A 22,238-nucleotide genomic window follows, 5' to 3' on the forward strand; every position below is an offset into this window, starting at 1 on the left:
TCTACAATTGTTAAAAAATTGAAGTCGCTTCTCCACCTTTCAGCAGTAGGGCAGATGCAAATACAGTGGAAACACTGACATTAACGAGGTCAAATATATGAATATATATGGGTTTTGCATACTAATCATCAAAATGCGGTATATGCACACACACTGCAGTCTAACAGAAGCCTTAAAAGGTTTATCTCGATTGCAATGTTTTAATAAGACTTTACACTGCCATAGAGCAAAATGAGTGCGCTCTCCATTTATTTTTTTGCTGTACTTACCAAAAAAAAATCTATATTTAAAGTTTCCCCATTCGAAGATTGAAATAATTCCATCATTAACAGCAAAGCAGACTGTAAATTACTGCAAAGCCTTAAACCAATTTTTAGACTAAATTATGATTAAAGACGAATAAACTATGAAGGAGTTACTGTTAAAGACGGCTGCTTTTAATTTTGTCAACGTATAGCTGTAAATCCCAATGTAGATAATTAAGAGTTAACATTTTCGCTTTATAGAACAGGCACACCGACAGGTACAAAATTACGCTATTTGATGCAAAGCGGCGACCTTATTATATTTATCCGTGATAGAAATAAACACTTGGAGACAGTAGGGTCAAAAAAGCAACTACAGAAACTTTTGAAATTAAAAATGTGGGTGAAAAATCCCCATGTCAACAATAAACAAGTCGTAGTTTGAGCAAACTATTCATCTAGTTATGAACTGTTCCCTCAATCTCTCATCTCAACGTAATATAAAGAGGAGGGGCTGTAAATGAGGAACTGTAACACGATTCTGTCCACACAGAGAGAGAGAGAGAGAGAGAGCCAACACCCAGTAAAGTTGGCAACAAAACTCTGAAAGTTTCTCGCAAATCTCCACGTCCATTCAGAGTGACGGGTGCCGTGTCTGTGGATCCTTCAGCAGGTAAGACGGAGAAAGCTCCCACCCGCTTTCCTTAAAAAAACATAACTTTAATCATTTTCGCGTCTCTATTTTTCTCTACAACGAATGTCTGCAATAGCAATTTACTCATTTAACAGGCGAACGGAAACGCGTAATGGAAATAAAACTTGATCGTGCATTAAAGCTTTTTCGGAATTTTTTTTCTCTCCTAACGTTTTGTGACGGCGCTGGACGCCCATATTCCGTCACGTGACTCCATACTGATAAACATGATCCCTTCAAATGTGGCTTTCATTAAAATACAATGAGTCATATTGCTTTGCATGGCAAATTAATTGGACCACATGCTTTACAAACACAAGGCGATGACCTAGATCTAGTATAGTCCGTGAGGAAGGATACTACCACGAGAGGGAAAGAAATGAATGAAATCTCTATTGTTTCTTCAAATCAGGATTTTTGATGTTATAAAGACCCCCAAATATGAAGAATGCCTTTTAAAGGATCCTCTTGTTAAAAGCAGCTGTATGTTTTTTTGTTTTGTTTTTTTTACATAGGAAAACATATTTAGGCCTGTATTGTATGTGTGGAAAATATGACAACTAACAATTGTTTAAAAAATTAAACGATTGCTTTTGCATTGTCGTGATTTTATAAACAAATTATAAAAACTTTATTATTATTATTAAGCTGACTGACAAACAAAAATTGCTTATATAATAACATTTCACTAACACGACATGCATCAGAGTCTGGAATATGAAATATGGAAAGTCTTTTTTTTTGGTTATAATTTGTTCAGAGGAATCTTATTAAGCTGATGATTAAACTAAGAAGTCTCACGAGTAACATTTTCCTTTGGGTTCTAATTTACACACTGCATATGCTGAGCTTTCTCAAATAAGAGCTAAATCTTTAATATAAAAAAAAATACTGAAATGCATTTTGAATCTCAATGAATGAATCTCAGACACTGAAGCTCAGTTATGAGAGGTTTGTGAACAGTGTTGCACTCAATATAATTTCGACAGCCTCTTTGAACATACAGCACATTGTATGCATAGAATGAATTATTAAAAGATCTTAAATGATGCGCCGTTTTGTTATGCGTCCGCCGTCAGTGTTAGAACACAATGAAGTGAAAACTGAGAGACTGTCAGATGTCTCTGTTTTAAATGAGGTCTTTTGGGAGTTAGAAAGGTTGTACCTTTTATTGTTTCAAACGGGAAGCTGATACTGAGCATTAGGCTGTTAATTACCGGTTGAGCCTCTTCTGCTTAATGAGCTGAATAGTAAAGTGGAAACCATTTTGCCAGTGCATCCAAAGGTGTTATTTATTCAGCAGTGTCATTAACACTGTTATTAAGAGCTCATTCCTAAATTTCACTGAAATAAAAGCCAAACAAACTGGCAAGCGTTTCCTAAAATCGTTGTAAGCGTAAGTAGATCAAAGAAACCGGTGACACCAATAGGATTAGAATTTTGGTCTATTTCATTGCTATGCATGTCAAAAATAATTTTACAATTTTTTTTTGCTTGTCGATTTCAAAGACATATTATAATCGCATGAAATAAAATGTATTGCATTTTATCAGTTAAAACTTTTTTTTTTTTATATGCAGTTGCCTCGTATGTTGAATGCTTCCATGTATTTATATTTAACATTTTTTTTTTATTTCTTGCCTTTAGTGCTTTCATCTTCTCATCTCAAAACTTCAACCTTTCCTCCATTACAATGGCAGCGGTAAGGAAAGTATTTTGAATGTAAAAAGAGAGACGTTGTTGCGGTCATCTTTTTTTTATCATCCTCATAAAGATTTGTTGCATTTAATCACGCTCCTAGAAGATTCGGGAGGTAATTCATTTTATTGTCATGTGGTTCATTCTCACTTTCCAGTCCAAAAAATCTGGCAAATAGCGCTTGAAATTTATTTTGTAGGAAAACTGAATGTATGTGAATATGAGTTGTCAAGCGGCCCTCTAATTTTCAGTGGTCAGTTCATCCTTAGGTTTTGCACTTATTAAATCGGTCTAAAGGTGGTGTTATCTCTTTTTGCTGTAGTTGGGCAACCGTGGAACCGTCACTGAGGCATCAGGCTTCAACCCAGACGAAGATGCCCAGAAACTCCGTAATGCTATGAAAGGAGCTGGTAAGTGAGAGGGCACATCAAAACCGGGCTTCAGGAAGAACATATTTTCTATTTGAATAAAATGAGAATCATTACCCCGTTGCATTTTTAATGATGTAGCCAGTTGATCTATCAGGTAGATCTTTATATCTTTTTTTAATTTCCAATGAAACCTGCTGATTTAGCTGGGCTTCGGTCCAATGCAGAGTAAAGGTTGATTCTCTGCCATTCGCCCTGTAACCAAAAAGGTATTTCTTGTTCTTAAGAATGCAGAGTTCTAGTTAAATGGACTTCAGCTGATTTCAGCGTGCAGCGCATTAGGAAACATGACTCGCACTCACACTTGTGTCGTTTGACACAGGCTCGCTTGTTGGCCTTCAGTGAGCTGAGTAACATGCATTTCGTACTTTAAATGTCTATCTATGTGGTGCAAGAAAGAAAATCTGTTGACATTTTACAAACAGCCTGTGGCTTTATATAGGTTAGGTTATATTTGATACTTTCAAAATGACACGCAGCTTCTAGTTATTAAAATGAAAATTGTCATCATTCACTGATGCCATTCCAAATATGCAACACTTTCTTTCTTCCAAGCGTGTAAAAGAAGTTCAACAGTATGTACAATTCACAAAATCACTATCACAAAATTTAAAAAAATGCTTTTCATCATGCTTTCAAAAAAAATAAATTAAGCAGCACAAACTGGTTTCAGCATTTAATAATAAGGGAATTTTTTAATATATAAATGAAATATATTTTAAAATAAATGAAAACATACATTGTACAGAAAATGTAAAAGTGACAGTACATTATTATTTTAACAATATTAGTTTTAAGTGTGTTTTGTTGAAGACAACAAACGAGAATGTGGTTATCAGGTGATGCAAAACGGGTAAATAATTGGTTTTAAATGACTTAAGGTTGACTAAATGATCCGATTTTTTTGCTTTAACAAACACTGAATCAATTCCAGGTACCGACGAAGCGGCTATCATCGAGATCGTCGCTCATCGCACTATTGCACAAAGGCAAAAAATCAAGGAGGCTTTCAAAAAAAGCGTGGGAAAGGTAATGCGCGCGATAATTTAACCAACAGCTGCTATACTCTGCCGTAACCCACCGTTAACAGTTGTCCCTTCGGACCAAGACAACACGTTCTCCTGGTCAAATTAGGGAAGCTTGTGGTCGTGTTCTTATCTTTGTGGAAGGTCCTAATGGCAGGGACGGTGTGAGTAACCGCCGGGATGTATTTACATAAAACATACGCTTCGCAAGGTGATTAGATAACCGTGTTGACAGTTCTTGATGCTTCTATGGCCAGTTTGAAGTTAGACAAAGCAGAGTATGAATCACTGATAAGAGATGCTGTTGACCGGCTCCAATCATTAACACTTTAGTGGACACAGTGAGGGAACAGAGAGTCCATCTACAAACACGAGACGTCCTTGCTTTACGACTGTTATCATATGCAAGTATAAAGAATGCAGCGTTGACTTTTATTGCACTTCCTGGTGGTTGCCCTGGTCTTGATTAATCTGTAAACCTCTGTAACTCTGTAAGCCGGTCAGGGAAACCAGAATCGGTAAAAGTCGCCATGGTGTCTTGCTGCTTATGTTAATGGAAACACTGACAGACTACAGCGCTCTCTACATAGCAAGAAAGTGTGAGTCATTGTGGGCGAAGTTCTGGACATGACTTCCTCACCCAGGCTTACAGCAGATATTACAGCACTGGCCTGCAACAGAACATCATTTCTTTACAACCTGAATTATTTGATTCTTCTGCGACGTAAGATGTGTAAATGAGGCTTAAAGCACGACTGGATATGTCAAAGAAGAATTTTTGAATTTTAAGATTGAAAGTGCTCTCTGTGCTATTTTAAAAACTAACTCTCACTGTTTTCCCACTTTATTTTAAAATGCCTATTCAGGAACTGCTTGACTGCCTGAAGTCAGAGCTTACTGGAAGCTTTGAGAAGGTTGTGGTCGGCCTGATGATGCCTGCCCCGGTGTACGACGCTTATGAGCTGAGAAACGCCATCAAGGTTAGTGAGTACTAGGAAATAGTAGGTGTGTAAATAACCTGTGGCAGCTCGTCTATATATATATATATAGTGACTTTGAGATGTTGCTTCTCTGCCTGAGATCAGTTGAATAAGAAACGAACCAGGGGGAAAAAAAATCCCTGCATCAAAGAAAGTGGAATTCGGTGAGCCAATTGGAACTGCCGAAATCAACTTCGTTTTCGGCCTGATTTCGTTCGAAATTACGTCATTTCATTTGAAATAATTACGTCATTTCAGTTCGTTATTCAATTTAGTTTGAAGTATATCGGGGCCTTAAAGCATTGCCCTTTTCATATGGTATTTTATTTTTCACACTAGAGCATTCAAGCCTAAACACTGGTTTGAAGCTCAAACAGTTTTACAGTTTTTTTTTGCAGTTATATAGCTTACTTCCACATCTTAAAATAACAAATTGGCATTATCGTTGTTAGACAAAGTCGCAATAAATCCAATCACTGTTTGTACATTGTAAAAACCATTGCGCCTTTGGACCGTCAAAAATAAATATATATATTAAAAAAAACAGACATGTTTTTTTGGCCATGGTACAGTACCTTGGTATTATTTGAAGTACATAAAGGTGTACCATAATATAAAATATAAATAATGATCATTTAAAAATAAGATGAACGGATATAATAATCATTATCCATCACTGGACCATGGTACCACCGCAATACTATATATATATTATATTTGAAACATCATTTTAGTCACTGATCACAGTACGTTTGTCCTTTGTCCAGGGTGCAGGGACAGAGGAGGCATGTCTCATTGACATCCTGGCCTCAAGAAGCAACTCAGAGATAAAGGAAATCATTGCTACTTACAAAAAAGGTACGTATACACTACAGCACCCGCTTGCACTTTTACACTGTGCAAAATCTACGGGTCTCCTCACACTAGTTTTAATGACTTTTCGTGTGCTGATGATGTCATTATCGCAGAACATGACAAGAGTCTTGAGGACGATGTCTGCGGAGACACGTCTGGAATGTTCCAGAGAGTTTTGGTGTCTTTACTCTCAGTAAGTAAATCGCCTGCATCGTCTTAATCGTGAAGAACATTATTCGATTCCTTCACTTCTAACTTGTTTGCCGGCCGGGGGCTAAGTGACCCCTATTAGTTTGGCACATGGGATATCAATATATATTTTTCTGCTTCGTTTACAGGCTGGGCGTGACGAGAGCACCAAGGTGGACGAGACTCAGGCTGTCCAGGATGCAAAGGTGAGGATTTTATTGTGGTTAGCATAGCTTTTTGAGTAATAAGCACATTCGATTTTTGTGGTGTAACGGGTTCTGATTACCTTATATTGGGTATTGCTAACATATTATTTGCTTAGCAAATCCAGTGTGATTTGCAATAGTAGCACTTTAGCAAACAGCGAAAGAACAAAAACACATTTTCAATTTCAATTCTTTTTCTAAAATACTTAAACCCATAGCGTTCATGTTGTGCCTTAATTTAGAATAATTATTGTTTATATGTTATCTAATGTAAATACAAATGTATGTTCTTTTATATTTTCTAATTCTTCAATGGACATATATATATATATATATATATATCTACAGTGAGCCGCTTTATAATGTGTGGGGTTCGTGTTGATGCTCATCAATCATTAACGATATTAAGGAAATCGCACAGATAAAATTCTCAACTGTTTCTCGTGCAACAGGACATCTACGAGGCAGGCGAAGCTCGCTGGGGAACAGATGAGGTCAAGTTCCTCACTGTGCTGTGTGTCAGGAACAGAAATCACTTACTCCGAGGTATCTACATACACAAGACAATAACAGAAACCCTGCTTCCCAGTCAGGCGATCCTTCTTACGTAACAGTACAAAGTAGCGCAGTGGTAAACTGACCTTGGGACAGTGAAGTAGACCCATCACTTCCACCTTGTGGTGAGAGGGTGGAAATAAAATAGTTTGGAATAGACATCTCAGACATCCCATTCATACTGTTCTTTTACATTTTGCACAGCACAGTGTTATTTTACCATTATTTATATACTATTATAGTTTTTAAATTATTTTGAATCGAACATTTTCATTTTAATTGTAATTTAATTTTGAGTAGTTTTATATTTTCATAATTTTGGTAAATAAATGGGATTAATTAACATGCACATGATTAATTATTAGTGCTGTGATTAATCACAAACAAATTACTGAATTGAATTAAACTTTTATTGTTCAAACTTGTGGAAATGTATCTAATCTAAAAGATAAGTTTTTTTTGCATAATATGTGTGTTATATCTATGTATATTTATTACACACACACACAGTATGCCTATATTTATATTCATATAATTTTCATTATAAATATTTCATATATATAAACTCATTCTTTTCTGAAATGTATACATGAATGTGTCTGCTTTTATATAAACATAATAAATACGCACAGCACTCATATTTATATAAATGCATTTTATGAAAAATTATTTTGTATGCGATTTTAATTGGAATTAATTCTTTGATAGCACTATAAGTTATACGTATTTAATCCTGCGAAATTAAATGTGCAAGATCATGTGACAACTATAGCATCTGAAACGTTGCATATTGCATTCTATTAGTATTACATCCAGCACATTTTCTTTTTTTTTTTTTTTTTTTCCCCAGTGTTTGAGGAGTATCAGAAGATATCTGGACGGGACATTGAAGACAGCATAAAGAGGGAGATGTCTGGCTGCCTGGAGGATGCATTTCTAGCAATAGGTCACACATAAGTATTGCAATACGTCTGTTATGGTAACGTTTTCAATTGCATAGTGGGATCTAAAAAGCATTTCATAATCTTTGCAGTGAAATGCATGAAAAACAAGCAAGCATTTTTTGCTGAAAGGCTCTACAAGTCAATGAAGGTAAACGAAAACAACGACTAATCAACTTATTGAACACATTAGGGATATGACCAGAGCAAAATCATTACCTTTTGTTCCTCGGCTCTTAGGGTTTGGGCACCACTGATAGCGTACTGATCAGGATCATGGTGGCTCGGGCCGAGATCGATATGCTCGACATCAAATCAGAGTTTCTGAAGATGTATGGAAAGACCCTTCACTCCTTTATAAAGGTAGGACACACCTGTTTAACTGAGAATATTTAGCTAAACATCATGTTCAAAAGCCATATTCATGTACGAATTAGCTTACACAACACCTCGGGCATTAAGGAAAGCCGGAGGCAATAGCTCAGACAAAAATGAACTTGCTGAAAATGTACTTATTCGGTGTGCAGATGAGTTTGTTCATAAAAACTAATTTGGACAAATTTAGCATTAGCAGTGAATGGGTGCCGTCAAAATGAGAGTCCAAACAGCTGATAAAAACATCAAAACGATCTACAAGTAATCAACATGACTCCAATTCATCAGTTAAGGTCTCGCAAAGTGTGTTTATAAGGAACAAGTCCATAATTAAAACCCGTTTTAACTTGTAAATGGTTCTTGATCTGTGCATATTTCTCTCCTGATTTAGACGAGAAGATTTTAGCAGTATTTTATAAACTTGTATTCTAGCTGAAATCACTAGCTTTAAATAAAAATATCTCGATGGAGTTGTTTCTCACAAACACGCAGCTTTTCGCTGGATTGGAATGGTGTGGGTTACTTTGATAATTGTTTTTAATCAGCCGTTATATTTTATAATGATGTGTTTTGATTCTGACGGCATCCCTTTGCCGCAGATTCATTTTTGGATGAATAATTAGTTTAATTTCAGCAATTTTTCCAGACGAATCCCCGCTCAAAGCACCACTGAAGGCAGTAGCGACACGTAACGCATCACGAAACTCTTTTGTTGAAAATGTTTTCTAGGGTGACACGTCAGGCGATTACCGCAAGATCCTGTTGGAGCTGTGCGGAGGGGAAAAGTGCGTTGGCGTGTTAGCATGAAATGTTTCTTTCACACAAGGCCTACAAACACATTCCTTGTTTGTAATACCAATTAAAACCAAGCAGTGACGTTTTAAATGAGATTTATGATTTTTTTGTTGTTGTTGTTGTTTATTCCTTGAAATTTATGGGAGTACTTCATGGATTGGCACATCTTATTGTTTGTTAAATTAATAAAAGGAGAAAAGAACAACCTGCATTGACCGTATTGAACTGTTGTTGTCTCGCTATTTTTTTAAATCCCTGCACACTCATCAAGGTCCATTTGTGTAATTACTCTGAGTATAATTTGTTTAATGTACAACATCCATGTGTGCTTGATCCAATTACACTAATTGCTTTTGGTTGCATAAGTGTATGAGATCAACCATAGCGTCTACACGCCGCATTTTAATCAAGTGCAACATATGAATCTTGAGTGAATGTGGCATCTGTTAGAATTGTGGGAAGACTGACAAAAAAAAGTGTATTTAAACTTTTACCACTAAGTGGCGCTATGCACATTCATCTGCAAAGGTATGCGAGTCACAAACCTTGCATGTCTGAAAAAACAGAAAAAAACACACTTTGTGAGTAAAAGGAGATGCTTATCCTTTAGTCTGTGTTAACTACGCACAAACTAAATATTATATAATCTGTAATTATTTTGTCTAGCATTAAACAAATACTAAAACGTAAAAAATAATTTTAATAACTTTAAAAATAGGGTTTGATTATTTGCTTATTTTTCCATTTAAAATAAAAATGAATATACTGACAAACTACTAAAATGACAAAAACACATGACTAAATATGACGTAAAATGACAAATAAAAAATTATTAATAACAACTATAAAAGTACATTAGTGATCCTACAATAAAAAACAAATATATTTGAAATATTATAACTTAAAATAATAATATTACAAATTAGATTATACTTCCCGTGTATGGTATTTATATTCCAACATGGTTGCGAATGAAAAGACAACTTTTCCCCTACCACTTTGTATCATATTCATAAAAACACCTGATAGTGACAGATAATGCCAGCAAACAAATCTCTGTGTGTGTGTGTGTGTGTGTGTGTGTGTCTTGAAAAAATCTGTCTCTGAATTGAATTGAATCAATAATCTTGGAAATGCAGTGTGTTTGGTCAATCTATGTTATCTCAAAACTGCAAGTGAGCTTAGTGTTTGGCCGATTGTCTGGACCTGCACGCACATTCCGTCCAAGTCTGAACGTTTTTGTCGTATCACAGATGAGCCAACATGGCCAGCAATGTCCTAGACGAATGAAAGCCTTTGTTAATCGCCCGTGCAATGGAAGACAATACCTCTCGTCATCCCACTAAATTGTCAGACAGCAGTGGTTGAAATTTCGGGGGAAACGAGAGCGATTTGTAAATCTCAGTATTCATCCATCACGGAGTGTTGCGCAGCAGCTGTGACAGAAAGCGTGCTCCTTCCCGAGCTAATGGCGGCCCACAGCATAAATGAATCTCCACCGCTTAAGGCGATGCAGTTTTTGCCAAGAACTTGTAGTTTTCCCTCATGCGTGTCAATTTGCAAAAAAAAAAGTTTCTGAATATTTCTATTTTTTTAAAGTTATCACCGGAGAACCGGTGAGCGACGAACTTCCCCAGAGGCCACAGTCCATCAATGTCGAGCTAGCGCGCTGTACAGCCATCGTATGAATTAAAAAACACTCAAAATCAAAGAATACATAACAAATGAGACGCTCGAACGCATTCCCTGGTCGGTTTTCCGTACGATTTACTCGCCTTGAGCAATTAAGACAATTTCGGTGGCCTCATTATTATGGACATTCAGACAAACAACCTGCCGCTCTAAAATGTTTCACATTAAACAGTCTGTCATTTTCCCGCAGTGAACCGAACGTCATGAAATCGTGTGAAGCTTTGTCGAGCTTCGTCTGAACTGCCAGAGGGAAGCAAATGAAAAACGGCTAATCTGTCTGACAAACAGAACTGTTTGTCGTAGCGTGACCGTGTGTACGCTGTGAATTCGGTGTAAACAAAACCAAAACTGAGTTGCTACAAAACAGGAAACGAGCAAAGTCCTGGAATTAAGAGTAAATAGGGTCAGGGCAAGGCCTTTGCTGATCCAAGAGCTACGAAACGCATAAGAAACACAAAACGGCTTCGACGAAACAAATCATTTTCTTCGCAGCGGCTAACTGTTGAACGTTATGCATTTCTAACTGCGATGTGCTTCTGAAGGCCATCGTCTCTACCACAGGAAGCTGACAATACTGTGCCCGCCGCAAACCACACGTCCTGCATCCTTCTGAACACTTTGTTCACATCGATATTTAGAGGCGTGGGAAGGTGCACGGAGAACGAGTGCACGATAATGGAAGATAAGAGTTTTGAAGAAGAGTTCACTTGCCAAAAAGCATAAATTACTGAAGATGATTTGAGAGAGGAAGTTCTGGGTAAGATTGCTTTATTACTTCATAAAGGCAGCTAATTTTCCACGCCGGTCTGTTTCAACGCGGGAGTATGTCATTTGGAATAAGTATGCAGCTGCAGCTTTGTTTCGTGCGGAGTAGTGTGTTAACAATTTAATGACGTTAGCTAAAAAAAAGTATGCATTATGGGTCAAGGAGGAGGTGTGAGATCACCTTAAATGTCGAGAAGTCTTGGTAAGCTGGCAGATTTAGTTTTATTACTTCATAAAAGCATTAGTATTGCCACGTCGATCGATTTCATTTCGACATCTAAATCCATATTTTAAAATTAGTATGGAGCAGCTTTGTTTCTGTGACGTTATTACACAATATAGCTGTAAATATAAAGAAATGAATACAATAAAAGCCTTCATATAAGTTATATTGCACAAAAAGTAGAAACTATACAAGGACAACAGCAATAATAAAAAATCAACCGTAAATATCGGTCAAATACTACAATAAAGTAATTAAAAAGTTAGACCACAAGGCAGTATTGGTCAGGAGGATCATCTGATATGATAAGCTAGCTGAAATTGCAGCATATATTTTCAATGTAAGTTTGTTTTATTTCAATGTGTATTTTAATACACAACTTCACAAAAACAAAACTGTTGCTTGTACTCATTTCAAAATATGTATTTACGTGGCGAAATAAAACAGACCGATGTGGAAAGTTTGATGCCTCTGTGTAGTAATAAAGCAACTCTAGTAATTCCTTTGAGATGATCGGTTACCTCCTCCTGGCTCATAATGTGTTATTTGTATATATATATTCCCAGGTATTATTGCTGATATTATTTCACTGTTCATCACCAACGTTGCTGCCAATAAATGAACAATTAAATAACAGTTGTAAAAATTGAGAAAACACAGTTCTCAGCATGCTCCTCCTCCTCCTATGAAAACAAATAGTTTTGCACTGCTAGTTAACTTACAGTCTGTGAGTTCGTAGGCAATTATCTCACATGTCAGTAAAGCCTGAGAACTTTCGAAATGAGCAAGTCGCTGATACCTCCTTCTCAGCGGTGGAAAAGTTCTGTCATTGTTGGACGTGAAGTTACCTGGAACCTGTTTCCTGCGGGACATTAACCCGGCACGCAGAGTTATTTAGCTGTACTTTGGGATTGACCAATCCTGTGACCATTTCTCTTTCTCCCTAAAAGTTTCCTATCAGGATGAGCACCAACAGCTCCAGCCTGGTTCACGAAGCACTGGCTCTTCCTCTGGTGCTGGTCATCTTCCTCACGATGATTGGCAACCTGCTGGTCATCTTGGCTATCGTCCGCACCCCTCTGCTGCACAACACCACCAACGTCTTCATCCTCTCCCTGGCCTTCGCTGATCTCATCATGGGTTGCATCGTCCAGCCTTTAAGCGCTAACATGGTGATGAGGGGGAAATGGCTTTTAGGTGATACCTTTTGCGACTTGTGGACGTCTGTGGATGTGCTTTGTGTCACGGCCAGCATCGAGACATTGTGCGTCATCGCCGTCGAGCGCTATGTTGCGATCACAAGACCTTTTGAGCATAAGGTCCTGTTTAAAAAGCGCAGGGCTGGCTACGTCGTCTGCATGGTGTGGATGGTGGCGTCCCTGGTTTCCTTCGTGCCGATCATGAACCATTATTCTCGTGCAAATGATGATGAGGCAAAAAGCTGTTACAATAATACAGATTGCTGTGATTTCTACACAAACAACACCTACACCATCTTCTCCTCGGTGGTGTCCTTCTACATACCCCTCGTTATTATGGTGTTTGTGTACGGGAAGGTGTTCGTCATTGCTAGCAGACAGCTGAAACTCATCGATAAAGACCGACTCCGCTTTCTGAGCAAAAGCGAAGACTCTCATGAAAATCCAGGTGAAACGGTAAGGAACTTGAGCCGGAGATCAACGAGGCATGTCGTGAAAGAACACAAGGCGCTCAAAACGCTGGGGATTATTATGGGTACCTTCATTCTCTGTTGGCTGCCCTTCTTTTTCTTAAATATCTCAAAGGTTTTTGCTCCTTCAGTGGCATCACAAAATGTGCTCCTCCTGTTGAACTGGCTCGGCTACACAAACTCAGGCCTGAACCCAATCATCTACTGCCACAGTCCAGAGTACCGTACCGCCTTCCTCAATCTTCTAGGGTACAAAAAACTCATACGGCTGAATAGCGACACAGTGCGCAAACATTTATGGACCCTCAGCTCATACACCAAAAGCAACATTTCTGTTAAAGTTGATTGCTTAGCTCATGAAGATCCGTCTGTGAAGGGTGGGAACGTTTGCTCTGACACGTGTACAGTTTTCAAAGAAGAAGAGATGGAAAATCAGCCTCACGGTGACTCAAATGGATCGGATGTAGCAGAGATATTAAAGGTAAGTGTGTCTTTAATGTAAATGAACCCTCAAACCAGGTTGGTGAGATTTATTATTCAAGTGATTGGATTTTACCGTAAGGATGAACACTGAAACCACCAAGATGTACTAGCAACATGTTAGAAACCATAAAGCTATGCTTTGATAACATTCACAACACCTAGAATAATGGCACTGAGCACTTAAATTCCTTCACATTTACTTATTTAGCAATTTCCCCTATTTCTTACAAATTAAAACATTTATATATTTTAAAGCTCCTTTATACTGCCAGAGAACACAGCAGGATATTCAAGCTTCAATAAAAACGCTTTCACTGTACTAAAGCCAAAGGCAATGATTAATACAATTATTTGGAATATATTATGAAAAATGTACAATAATTTCCACGCTATTCATTGCTGAGGAAGTACACGGACTACAGTTTGAAAACCTGTAAAAACGTTTTCATTTTTTTTTTCATTCTTTTCTTCAGCTTTACAGCAGAACTGATCTTTGAAAAACATTATTTTTGTGTTCATCCACGTAAAGCTCCTTAGAAACAATCTGAATTGCATAAGCGCTATATAAATAGATTACTTGTCAGATGCTTTTATGCTAAGCAAGTAACACTGAAAGCAATTTATCAAAATAGCCAATAATATATGTACAAAAATACCAAGTTTTAAGCTAGAACAAAAATGAAATGCCAGAAAAAAAATTGTCTACTAGACAGGGCTTAAGCGCTTGCATTTTCTTTAGATCACCTAGACCAATCGGAATATCGTTTAATGAGAACTCAGATGATACTAAAGACAAAAAGCTCTAACAATCAGGATCTTTGAGAAAGCCACATGTGAGAAACTCCCATGCCTACTATTTCCATGTAGCTGGTGAATGCGGTTTGTCAGCTTATCGTGCTCGTGTTCAGACTGAAGCATTTCAGTGTCTCGCTAAACTTCCTGTTTAATAAAGGCCATTGACTCTGCACAGGAATCGATACCTCTGCCTCAAACAAAAAAAGATTAGTGTGACTGAAATTAAAAATCTACATTTGAATTCAAATTAAAAATTATGTGGTCACGTTCAGTCAAATGACATGTTTAATAATAATAATATTAAAAGAATAAAGATATATTTAAAAATGTGCTGATGATTCCAAACTTTATAATGAAAGTGAATAGGTGTGATTTTGAAGTCCAATAATAAAATGCATCCATCCATCATAGTGCTTAGAACTGATGTGTTTGTGTATGAAAAAAATCATATATATATATATATATATATATTTTAGAAATATCCACGTGCCATTATCCTACATCTGCAGTACTAAACAGGAATGATGATTACACAAAATAGGACATAAATCTACCTCAGAGGAGCATCCTTGCCACTTAACCACAAGCAGTACTGAATTACGCCTTCATTTCCATGACGTGCCCCCATTTTGCATTTTATTTCTATCTTAATAGACATGAGAGCTACTGAGCGAGACCGAACCTCTTTTCTGTTACCCTTATCCTTTTAAACTGCTTTAGGATGATATCAGACCCTCAAAACTGATTAGCATCGACAACCAATCAATTCAACGTATTCTTGAGAGTCGGCAGAGATGTCCTGAAGTGTATTTTGTGAGCATGTACGCGTGAATACTTAGGTGGGAAGCCCAGGGGTTTTATTAGTCATTACTTCATCAGTGTGGACAGAGATAAGTGATAAGCGCGCCATGAAGTGTTATGATTGAGGCCTTGAGTTCACGCTGATCACGTGCTATATCTGATTACTATATACGCTTAACCACGTTCATCTAAGCATTTGATCCGCGTTTTTTTTTTAATGAGCCAAGAATCAGCCATTTGTGAATCGTTTAGAGCTGATGTTATAGAGGTGACAAAAAAAATCAACAGTGAATAATTTAAAATAATTTAATAATATAAGCCTGTTTTCAGCACAGATAAGAAATGTTATCTATTATATGTTATGTAAAAGCAGCAAATCTGCATATTAAAATAATTTCTGAAGGATCATGCGACACTAAAGGCTTAAGTCATGACGCTGAAAATTCAGCTTTGCCATCACCGGAATAAATCACACATATTTCGTATTTAAAAAGAAAACGGTCATTTTAAATTGTAAAAAATACAGTATTTTTGTCAATAAATGCAGCCTCGGTGAGAACATTTTTAGATATTTTAGATATCATTCATGTCTCTTTAAACCTCTGACCCTGGGAATGGCTTTCGTAAGCACTACTAATTAAAGTAAGTGAAAAACTAAGTGAGCAGTACAGTACACACAGAGCAGAATGTGGCATATTACTTCTGGTCTGGATCAGTATGGTTCAGTTTGTGGTTGTTTTAATCAAGAACATAGCATCTTATGCCACAGGGGATTGGACGATGTAGCGTACGTGAATCTCGTGTACTTCTGATGATTGAAAGGAACACTTTGAGACGCTGCAGACGCAAAAACATCTGAGAAACATTTCAGCATAATCCCCCTGATGTCACGTGCGATGATAGAAAATACATACTGTGCGTAAACAACGCACTGATACACGTACCAGAGCACACAGAAACACAAGCACTGGCTGTCTGTTCTTTCCAGCTCAAATGTCTAATGATTTCATAATTATTTTTTTCTCCCACAGGGCCACTGAAGATGGGAAACAGATCGTATGCTTTTCAAAAGAATTAACTGTACTCGAACGTCATGCTTTTCAGCTGGACCTTTCCTGGGCACAGGACAAACAGCCAAGCTTCTACTAAATTATATTGAGAACAAACCGTGACGTAAAAATGATCATGCAGTGACGGCTTTTTGAACGTTACACGAACCCGAAATTAGAAACTAAACTGGCATCTCTTTACATCACACGCTTTATTTCTGCTTTTTCTGCTTCAATCACTACCTAGAGCTAAATTGGAATGCTTAACGGATACGTTCAGTGTCCGAAATGTGAGTAAAAACTCCCTTTGGTGATCGAATAAATAAGGAAGCCTCTTGCCTGTTGGCCGGAAACATTATTAGGAACATACTCGTGCACAGCAGAGGCGTTTGTGCTGCTGCTGAAAAAAGGCATGACATTAGAACTGCGAGAAAAATTGAAATTAAAAAGTCGCGACTATCTTTCTTATCCCGGGGTGGAAACGAGCTTAAACTGAAAAAGAAAACTCAATTCAAACCGTCTACCTTAACTACACACATCCAACTTTGTAATGAACCTCTAGAATATCTGGCCAACAACAGACAAAATATAATCCACCCCAGTTGCAGTTTCGTGACTGGAAATATTTATGGCCATTATCAGGTGCGTTAACGCATTAATTTTGGACTCCATTTTTTTCATATTTCAGATTTGTGTCACACATCTGTTAGATTTCAACACTTCAACATCAAGCACGCAGCCCAGACTAGCTTATATGGCTTATAAATATGCGACTCGACAGCCAAACAATTCATGACACTGAACGGTTGCATGTCTGAGCGTTTGGTTTGGGACACTGGTGTTTTGATAAAATGTTAATGCATCGAGGCATCATGCGCTTCGAGCCGAGGACGATCTTCTGATCAAAGCACTGCGAGTTGCCTTTACTTGCTTCTTTGATCCTGACCGCGTGTAACTTTTATTCCAGTGAAAAAAACCTTGTCCAGAAAATTGAAACAGAATGAATAAATGCATGCACTTTTTTTAATATATTTACAAATATTCAGGTACTACACGCTCCAGAGTAGTCTTTTTGATGTATTTTTATACTTTAAGAATTCCTATCAATGCCTTCACTGGGGAACCGAGTCATTTTAATTGGTTTGATCTCTGTCGTCATGTCATGTGTTAGTTTGATGAAGCTCAACTATATGACTATTCAAATGGTGGAAGCGCTGTTATTAACTGCAATCTCATAAAGGTCAGAATATTGTGTGAAACTGCTGCGTGAGTCTTTCGAGAGTGTTGTTCGGATGCATCAGTCGGAAATGAGATGCAAAAAACCTGCCAATTTGGAGACAAATACAAGCTTGATTCTTACGCTGTCAATCAATATGAGGAACTGATAAAAAATAAATAAAATAAATCTTGCGAATTGATTTTTACTTTCCACAGGAGGTTCATGCAAATGAGGCTATTATGCTACTGTTGGTTACAATGAACAAAGCATCTGCTGAAGGAACACAGGATTTGCTGTTTGTTACATCTGAAATGGCATAGTTCAATTTTACTCATACTATTTATAATTTCATGCATAACGTTATAAAAGATAAATGCTATTTCAAAATTATATTTTATATATAATATAAATTGAAGTAAAGAGAGAGAGAGAGAGAGATGATTTCTGAAGGATCACAATGTTGCCACTGGATGAATACATTACTTACTAAAAAAATAGTAAACAGTAGTTTTAAATTGTAATATTTGACAATTACAATCACAATTTGTACTTACTGTGTGCAGATTTGGTGAACTTAATAGGCTTTTTGAAAATATAAAAATGTGATATGCGTTATGTTTCAAGTGGTGTATTACCTTACTATTTATACTATATTTATACTATGTGCGTTATGCACATTTTTGTGTGCAAAATATGCAGCACTGAGCAAAATACACAATATGCTTGCTATGACTTTCATGTGTGATGAATGAACTGTAAGTAAAATCTCTATGACTTTCAACATCTTTTGCTTAACTCATCTTTTCACAGATTTGAAGAAGTGATTTTCCTTAACCGATTGCTTTACAGATATTCTGATTAAAAAAAAAAAACAATCAACAGATCGAAGAGAATTAGAATAACTAGAAAATGATACAATGAGAACAGTATTTTATACTTTTGTGAATTATTGTCAATATACAGTGTACATGCTAACGGAGAAAACAGTAAGATTGTTTTCCAATCTCAACGCTGCAGCCAGTTGGATCTTTCCTCATCTGAAAATGCTCAAGGAAAAAAGCTGACATACGCAAATGTGTTTCCGTGAGAAACTTCCAAGGCTTTTTCCAGGTTGTCTTGAATTAATTTATGTCATGCACATGCATAATGACGTTTACATCCTTGAATTTTCAAAGCAAAATAGTTTATTACGAATGCACTCTACAAAGAAAGCCAAAAATATAGTTTTACCATTAATCATGAGCTAGCATATGCTACTCCTCCAAGCATCATACGACATTCCCCGACATGACTGCTATTAAAATAGGCCAAGTGTTGAATCATAAGAAAATACAAACAGCATAATAGATAGCGACAGCTTTCAAATCTTGCAGAGTCTGTAATCTCTCTGGATTAGTGTTATGCTACTGAATAGCACCCAAAAGAGCGAATGAGGTCAAACATTCAGAAAACACACCTGGGGACTAGCTAACTAGAAATTGTTATGCTACAGATGTACTAGCATATGTTACAAATGCTGGTTTTAGCTAGTTTAAGATGGCCAAGGTCGACCCCTTTTAGGTAAAGCAACCAGTTTAGGCTAGTTGCAGCTGCAGCTGTTTTTAGGATATATAAGGGAAGCGGAAATAGCCAGTAAAGTTTAGTATCAACTGACATTAAACACAGTACATAAATTAAATTATATTTTTATAATAAATGCATTCAATGCATTAATTGTCATCTATCGTGTTTTATATTAAAAGCAAAGTTTACAAATAATAAATGTTTCACATATTAAGTACACGATGCACAAAAAAATGTGAACATTTGAAAAAGATGCTACTGTAGTAACTTTTAAAACATTAAATCCACACACTAAAAACGTTAAAGCAATGTGAACAGAAAACGTTTAAAATATTTAAAAAATGTTTATTGACTACTCAAATGTTAACTTAAATTCTAAAAGTCATTCGATGTTTAACCATATAGCATTATTTTATTATTGTGTGAACTGTTCGTTCTTGTAATCTACGGTTGTGAGAATTGTTCAACACCTCTAAAACCATCACACCACATGAAAGTGATGAAGGCTCTTTTGCATCATTGCAGTGTGATTGGTTTGTGTTAGATAGCAAAGAAACCTATAATCAAAGCATAGGAATCAGATGACTGATCAGAGCATCCTTCAGACCCAAAATTCTCTTGATATTTTGACAAAGGAGAGGTCACTGTACTATAAACCCGCCCTGTATGTTTCTGAACCAAAAAACTTTCTCATGAGTCTAAAAACCACTTAAATACAACACAGTCTGCTAAAATTGTGGAATGATTTAATAGTGTGACTAAACACAGACTCCAGAGAAGATCATCAACACCTGCTTTTACGTGACTGACTGGGGTCATATCCCTAAATTTGCAAACCAAAATCTCAAAACCAAAGATATTCAGATAACAGCTGATATTCTTATTAAAAGTTATGTCCACACCCCCTTAAAATGGCTTATTTCTACGTCACAGAGTGGGTCACTTTTATAACACCGCCCGAACTATTATTCTCGCTGTAGTGTTGTTGCCGGCTCCATGTCGTGGAGACACTGTTTTTCACTGTAAACTACTACACAACTAGAAATCAGTGGTTAAGTTACACTAAGTTACACTATTTACAACACTGTTCCAGAACAGTTCAACCCAAATATTAGAGCGCATTTACGGAGGACCATTTTCTGAACCTGGGAGTAGTCTATGCTGGCTGTGTACAGAGAATATAAAGCGGAGCACTTCTAACTCTGCAAGGACAGTCTGGTGCTTCTGACTCACAACCTTAAGTAAGTTACATTTTCTTATTAAAAGAACCTGCTACTTCTCCGGTCAGAAATGCAGACATGGTGTTATGTTTACGATGCAAAAAAGGACTGTACTACATCATTATAATCAGTAATTATGTGGCCACTGGATGCAACAAATGCCTCATTTGTATTGGCTTTTATTGTTTTCATGACATAGCGGTGGGACACGGCATCACATTATGGTAAAGGGGGCACCATCAGATGTTTGTGTATTTGGCCAATCACAACGCACCTTACGGGATAATTTCAGGAAATACCTGTTTTAGGCTTATGATCAGGATTAGGTGCTGATTTTTACACTTCTAACTACAGCTTTCCTAAAAGTTACATTATGATTACAACAAGTTCAAATATTAGACCATGTTTCTTTTGGAGTCAGCATCCTATAAGTTGTATCACAAAGCTTCCAGAAAATGATCCTTGCTCTCGCTTTCTATAAAATGTAGCGACAGAGAGAAAAAGAGAGGGAGAGAGTGAGAGAGAGGGCGCCTGAAAGCCTGTATACAGCACGGGTTTGATTGCTCATGAAAACCAGCCTGGTCGTTCCAGCACAATGTTCCCTCATCAGAGTAGAGTACTGCTCTCTTCATCAGTGATTCATACTGCTGATGTAATAGCATGTGGAGCGCAATATAGTGCACTTTACAGTCAGCCTATGAAAATCCCGAAGAAAATATAGTCAACAGCTTTAGAGAAACTAAACCTTAGTCTTTCTGTCTCTTCACATTGAGTACAAAATCCAAATATAGATTGGATATACACTCCTAGTGACAGTTTTTTGTAAATATGTCAAGTTAAATAAAATCATGGTTCATTAATGCCCCCTTCAGGATGTACGGATGTAACCATTTTCCTCATAAGCTGCCATTATTATTGCATTGAATATAAATAAAGACTGAGATATTGGCTAAACAATTCCTTTAAATTCATAACCAATAACAACTTAAAAAAACTCAATACCTCTACATCTTCGGCAGAGACAGATATAGAGCACAGATGGCACCTTCTTGTCTAAACCGGCCTTGAATTCAGTCACTGTCAAAACAATACCTCTTCATTTGCTATTTTTGCATACGTGTGCCTGTTTCATTGACGTGTGTGTTCTTCAAAAAAGCGCACATGTCTACAGCACTACAAAGACATGGGAGGATAACAAGCGCAGCTGCACAAGTCGTACAGGTTCATCAGAACAGCAGACGAGAGAGTTCGAATAGGGAGCCCACATAGTAGTTCTCTCGTTGTCACTTCAATGCACAAACCTTCAGTTCGTCCGTTCAGACCCCTCAGAAATAACGGAACAAGTGAGCTGAGATGAATGATGTATGTGAATGATGGAGAAGACACTTTTTTGCCTTCAGGCAGCATCTGCTGTTATGCCGGGCACAAGCAGGAAAGCATCAAGAACACATCAATTATTACTGTTTTCTCAACCTCTAAATTACATAAAATCATAAACCTATATGAATGCTTAGAACTGAATATCACAACAAATAAATGAATTACAGTTCAGTTGATAAAAAGTCTTTGTCAACAATGTTGTCTATATAGGATTTGAAATTGTTGTATTTTGCCTATTAGAGCTTAAAGGCAAAAGTAATGCAAATATTTTATACTATAAAAATACTGCATCGTAAGGCTGAAATGTGAACCTGTATACATAGGGGGAACAGTGCTCAAACCTTCAAACATGTTCCTGCAAGCAAATGGTTGTGATTTAATGAGAGGGCCAAT

General features: G+C 37.0%; 2 protein-coding genes across 3 annotated transcripts; both read left to right on the plus strand.

The window, feature by feature from the left end:
- Positions 1-763: 763 nt before the first annotated feature.
- On the plus strand, positions 764-9,206 carry anxa4 (annexin A4). Its single transcript, XM_043250768.1, has 13 exons — positions 764-918; positions 2,587-2,641; positions 2,960-3,047; positions 4,000-4,094; positions 4,957-5,070; positions 5,838-5,928; positions 6,039-6,118; positions 6,264-6,320; positions 6,773-6,866; positions 7,726-7,821; positions 7,909-7,967; positions 8,057-8,179; positions 8,921-9,206. The coding sequence occupies exons 2-13, from the start codon at positions 2,633-2,635 to the stop codon at positions 8,996-8,998; spliced, it is 984 nt and encodes a 327-aa protein (XP_043106703.1). The 5' UTR covers positions 764-918; positions 2,587-2,632; the 3' UTR covers positions 8,999-9,206.
- Positions 9,207-11,065: 1,859 nt separating this feature from the next.
- On the plus strand, positions 11,066-18,463 carry adrb3b (adrenoceptor beta 3b). Of its 2 annotated transcripts, XM_043251072.1 has the most exons (3): positions 11,068-11,435; positions 12,617-13,816; positions 16,446-18,463. In XM_043251072.1, the coding sequence occupies exons 2-3, from the start codon at positions 12,629-12,631 to the stop codon at positions 16,452-16,454; spliced, it is 1,197 nt and encodes a 398-aa protein (XP_043107007.1). In that variant the 5' UTR covers positions 11,068-11,435; positions 12,617-12,628; the 3' UTR covers positions 16,455-18,463. The 2 variants fall into 2 exon arrangements, with proteins under 2 accessions (XP_043107006.1, XP_043107007.1); XM_043251071.1 differs by having other exon boundaries at positions 11,066-11,435; positions 12,617-18,463.
- The last annotated feature ends 3,775 nt before the right edge of the window (positions 18,464-22,238 follow it).

Source organism: Puntigrus tetrazona, chromosome 10 (assembly GCF_018831695.1).
Source record: "Puntigrus tetrazona isolate hp1 chromosome 10, ASM1883169v1, whole genome shotgun sequence".
Classification (NCBI taxonomy): Eukaryota; Metazoa; Chordata; class Actinopteri; order Cypriniformes; family Cyprinidae; genus Puntigrus; species Puntigrus tetrazona.

What these genes read in the sequence shown, in the direction of transcription:
- anxa4 (XM_043250768.1), top strand. An exon ending in TCAAAAAAAGCGTGGGAAAG is followed by an intron (nt 4,095 to 4,956) that starts GTAATGCGCGCG and finishes ATGCCTATTCAG; the next exon opens with GAACTGCTTGACTGCCTGAA. An exon ending in CCCTTCACTCCTTTATAAAG is followed by an intron (nt 8,180 to 8,920) that starts GTAGGACACACC and finishes AATGTTTTCTAG; the next exon opens with GGTGACACGTCAGGCGATTA.
- adrb3b (XM_043251071.1), top strand. Translation starts at nt 12,629, where the DNA reads ATGAGCACCAACAGCTCCAGCCTGGTTCACGAAGCACTGGCTCTTCCT.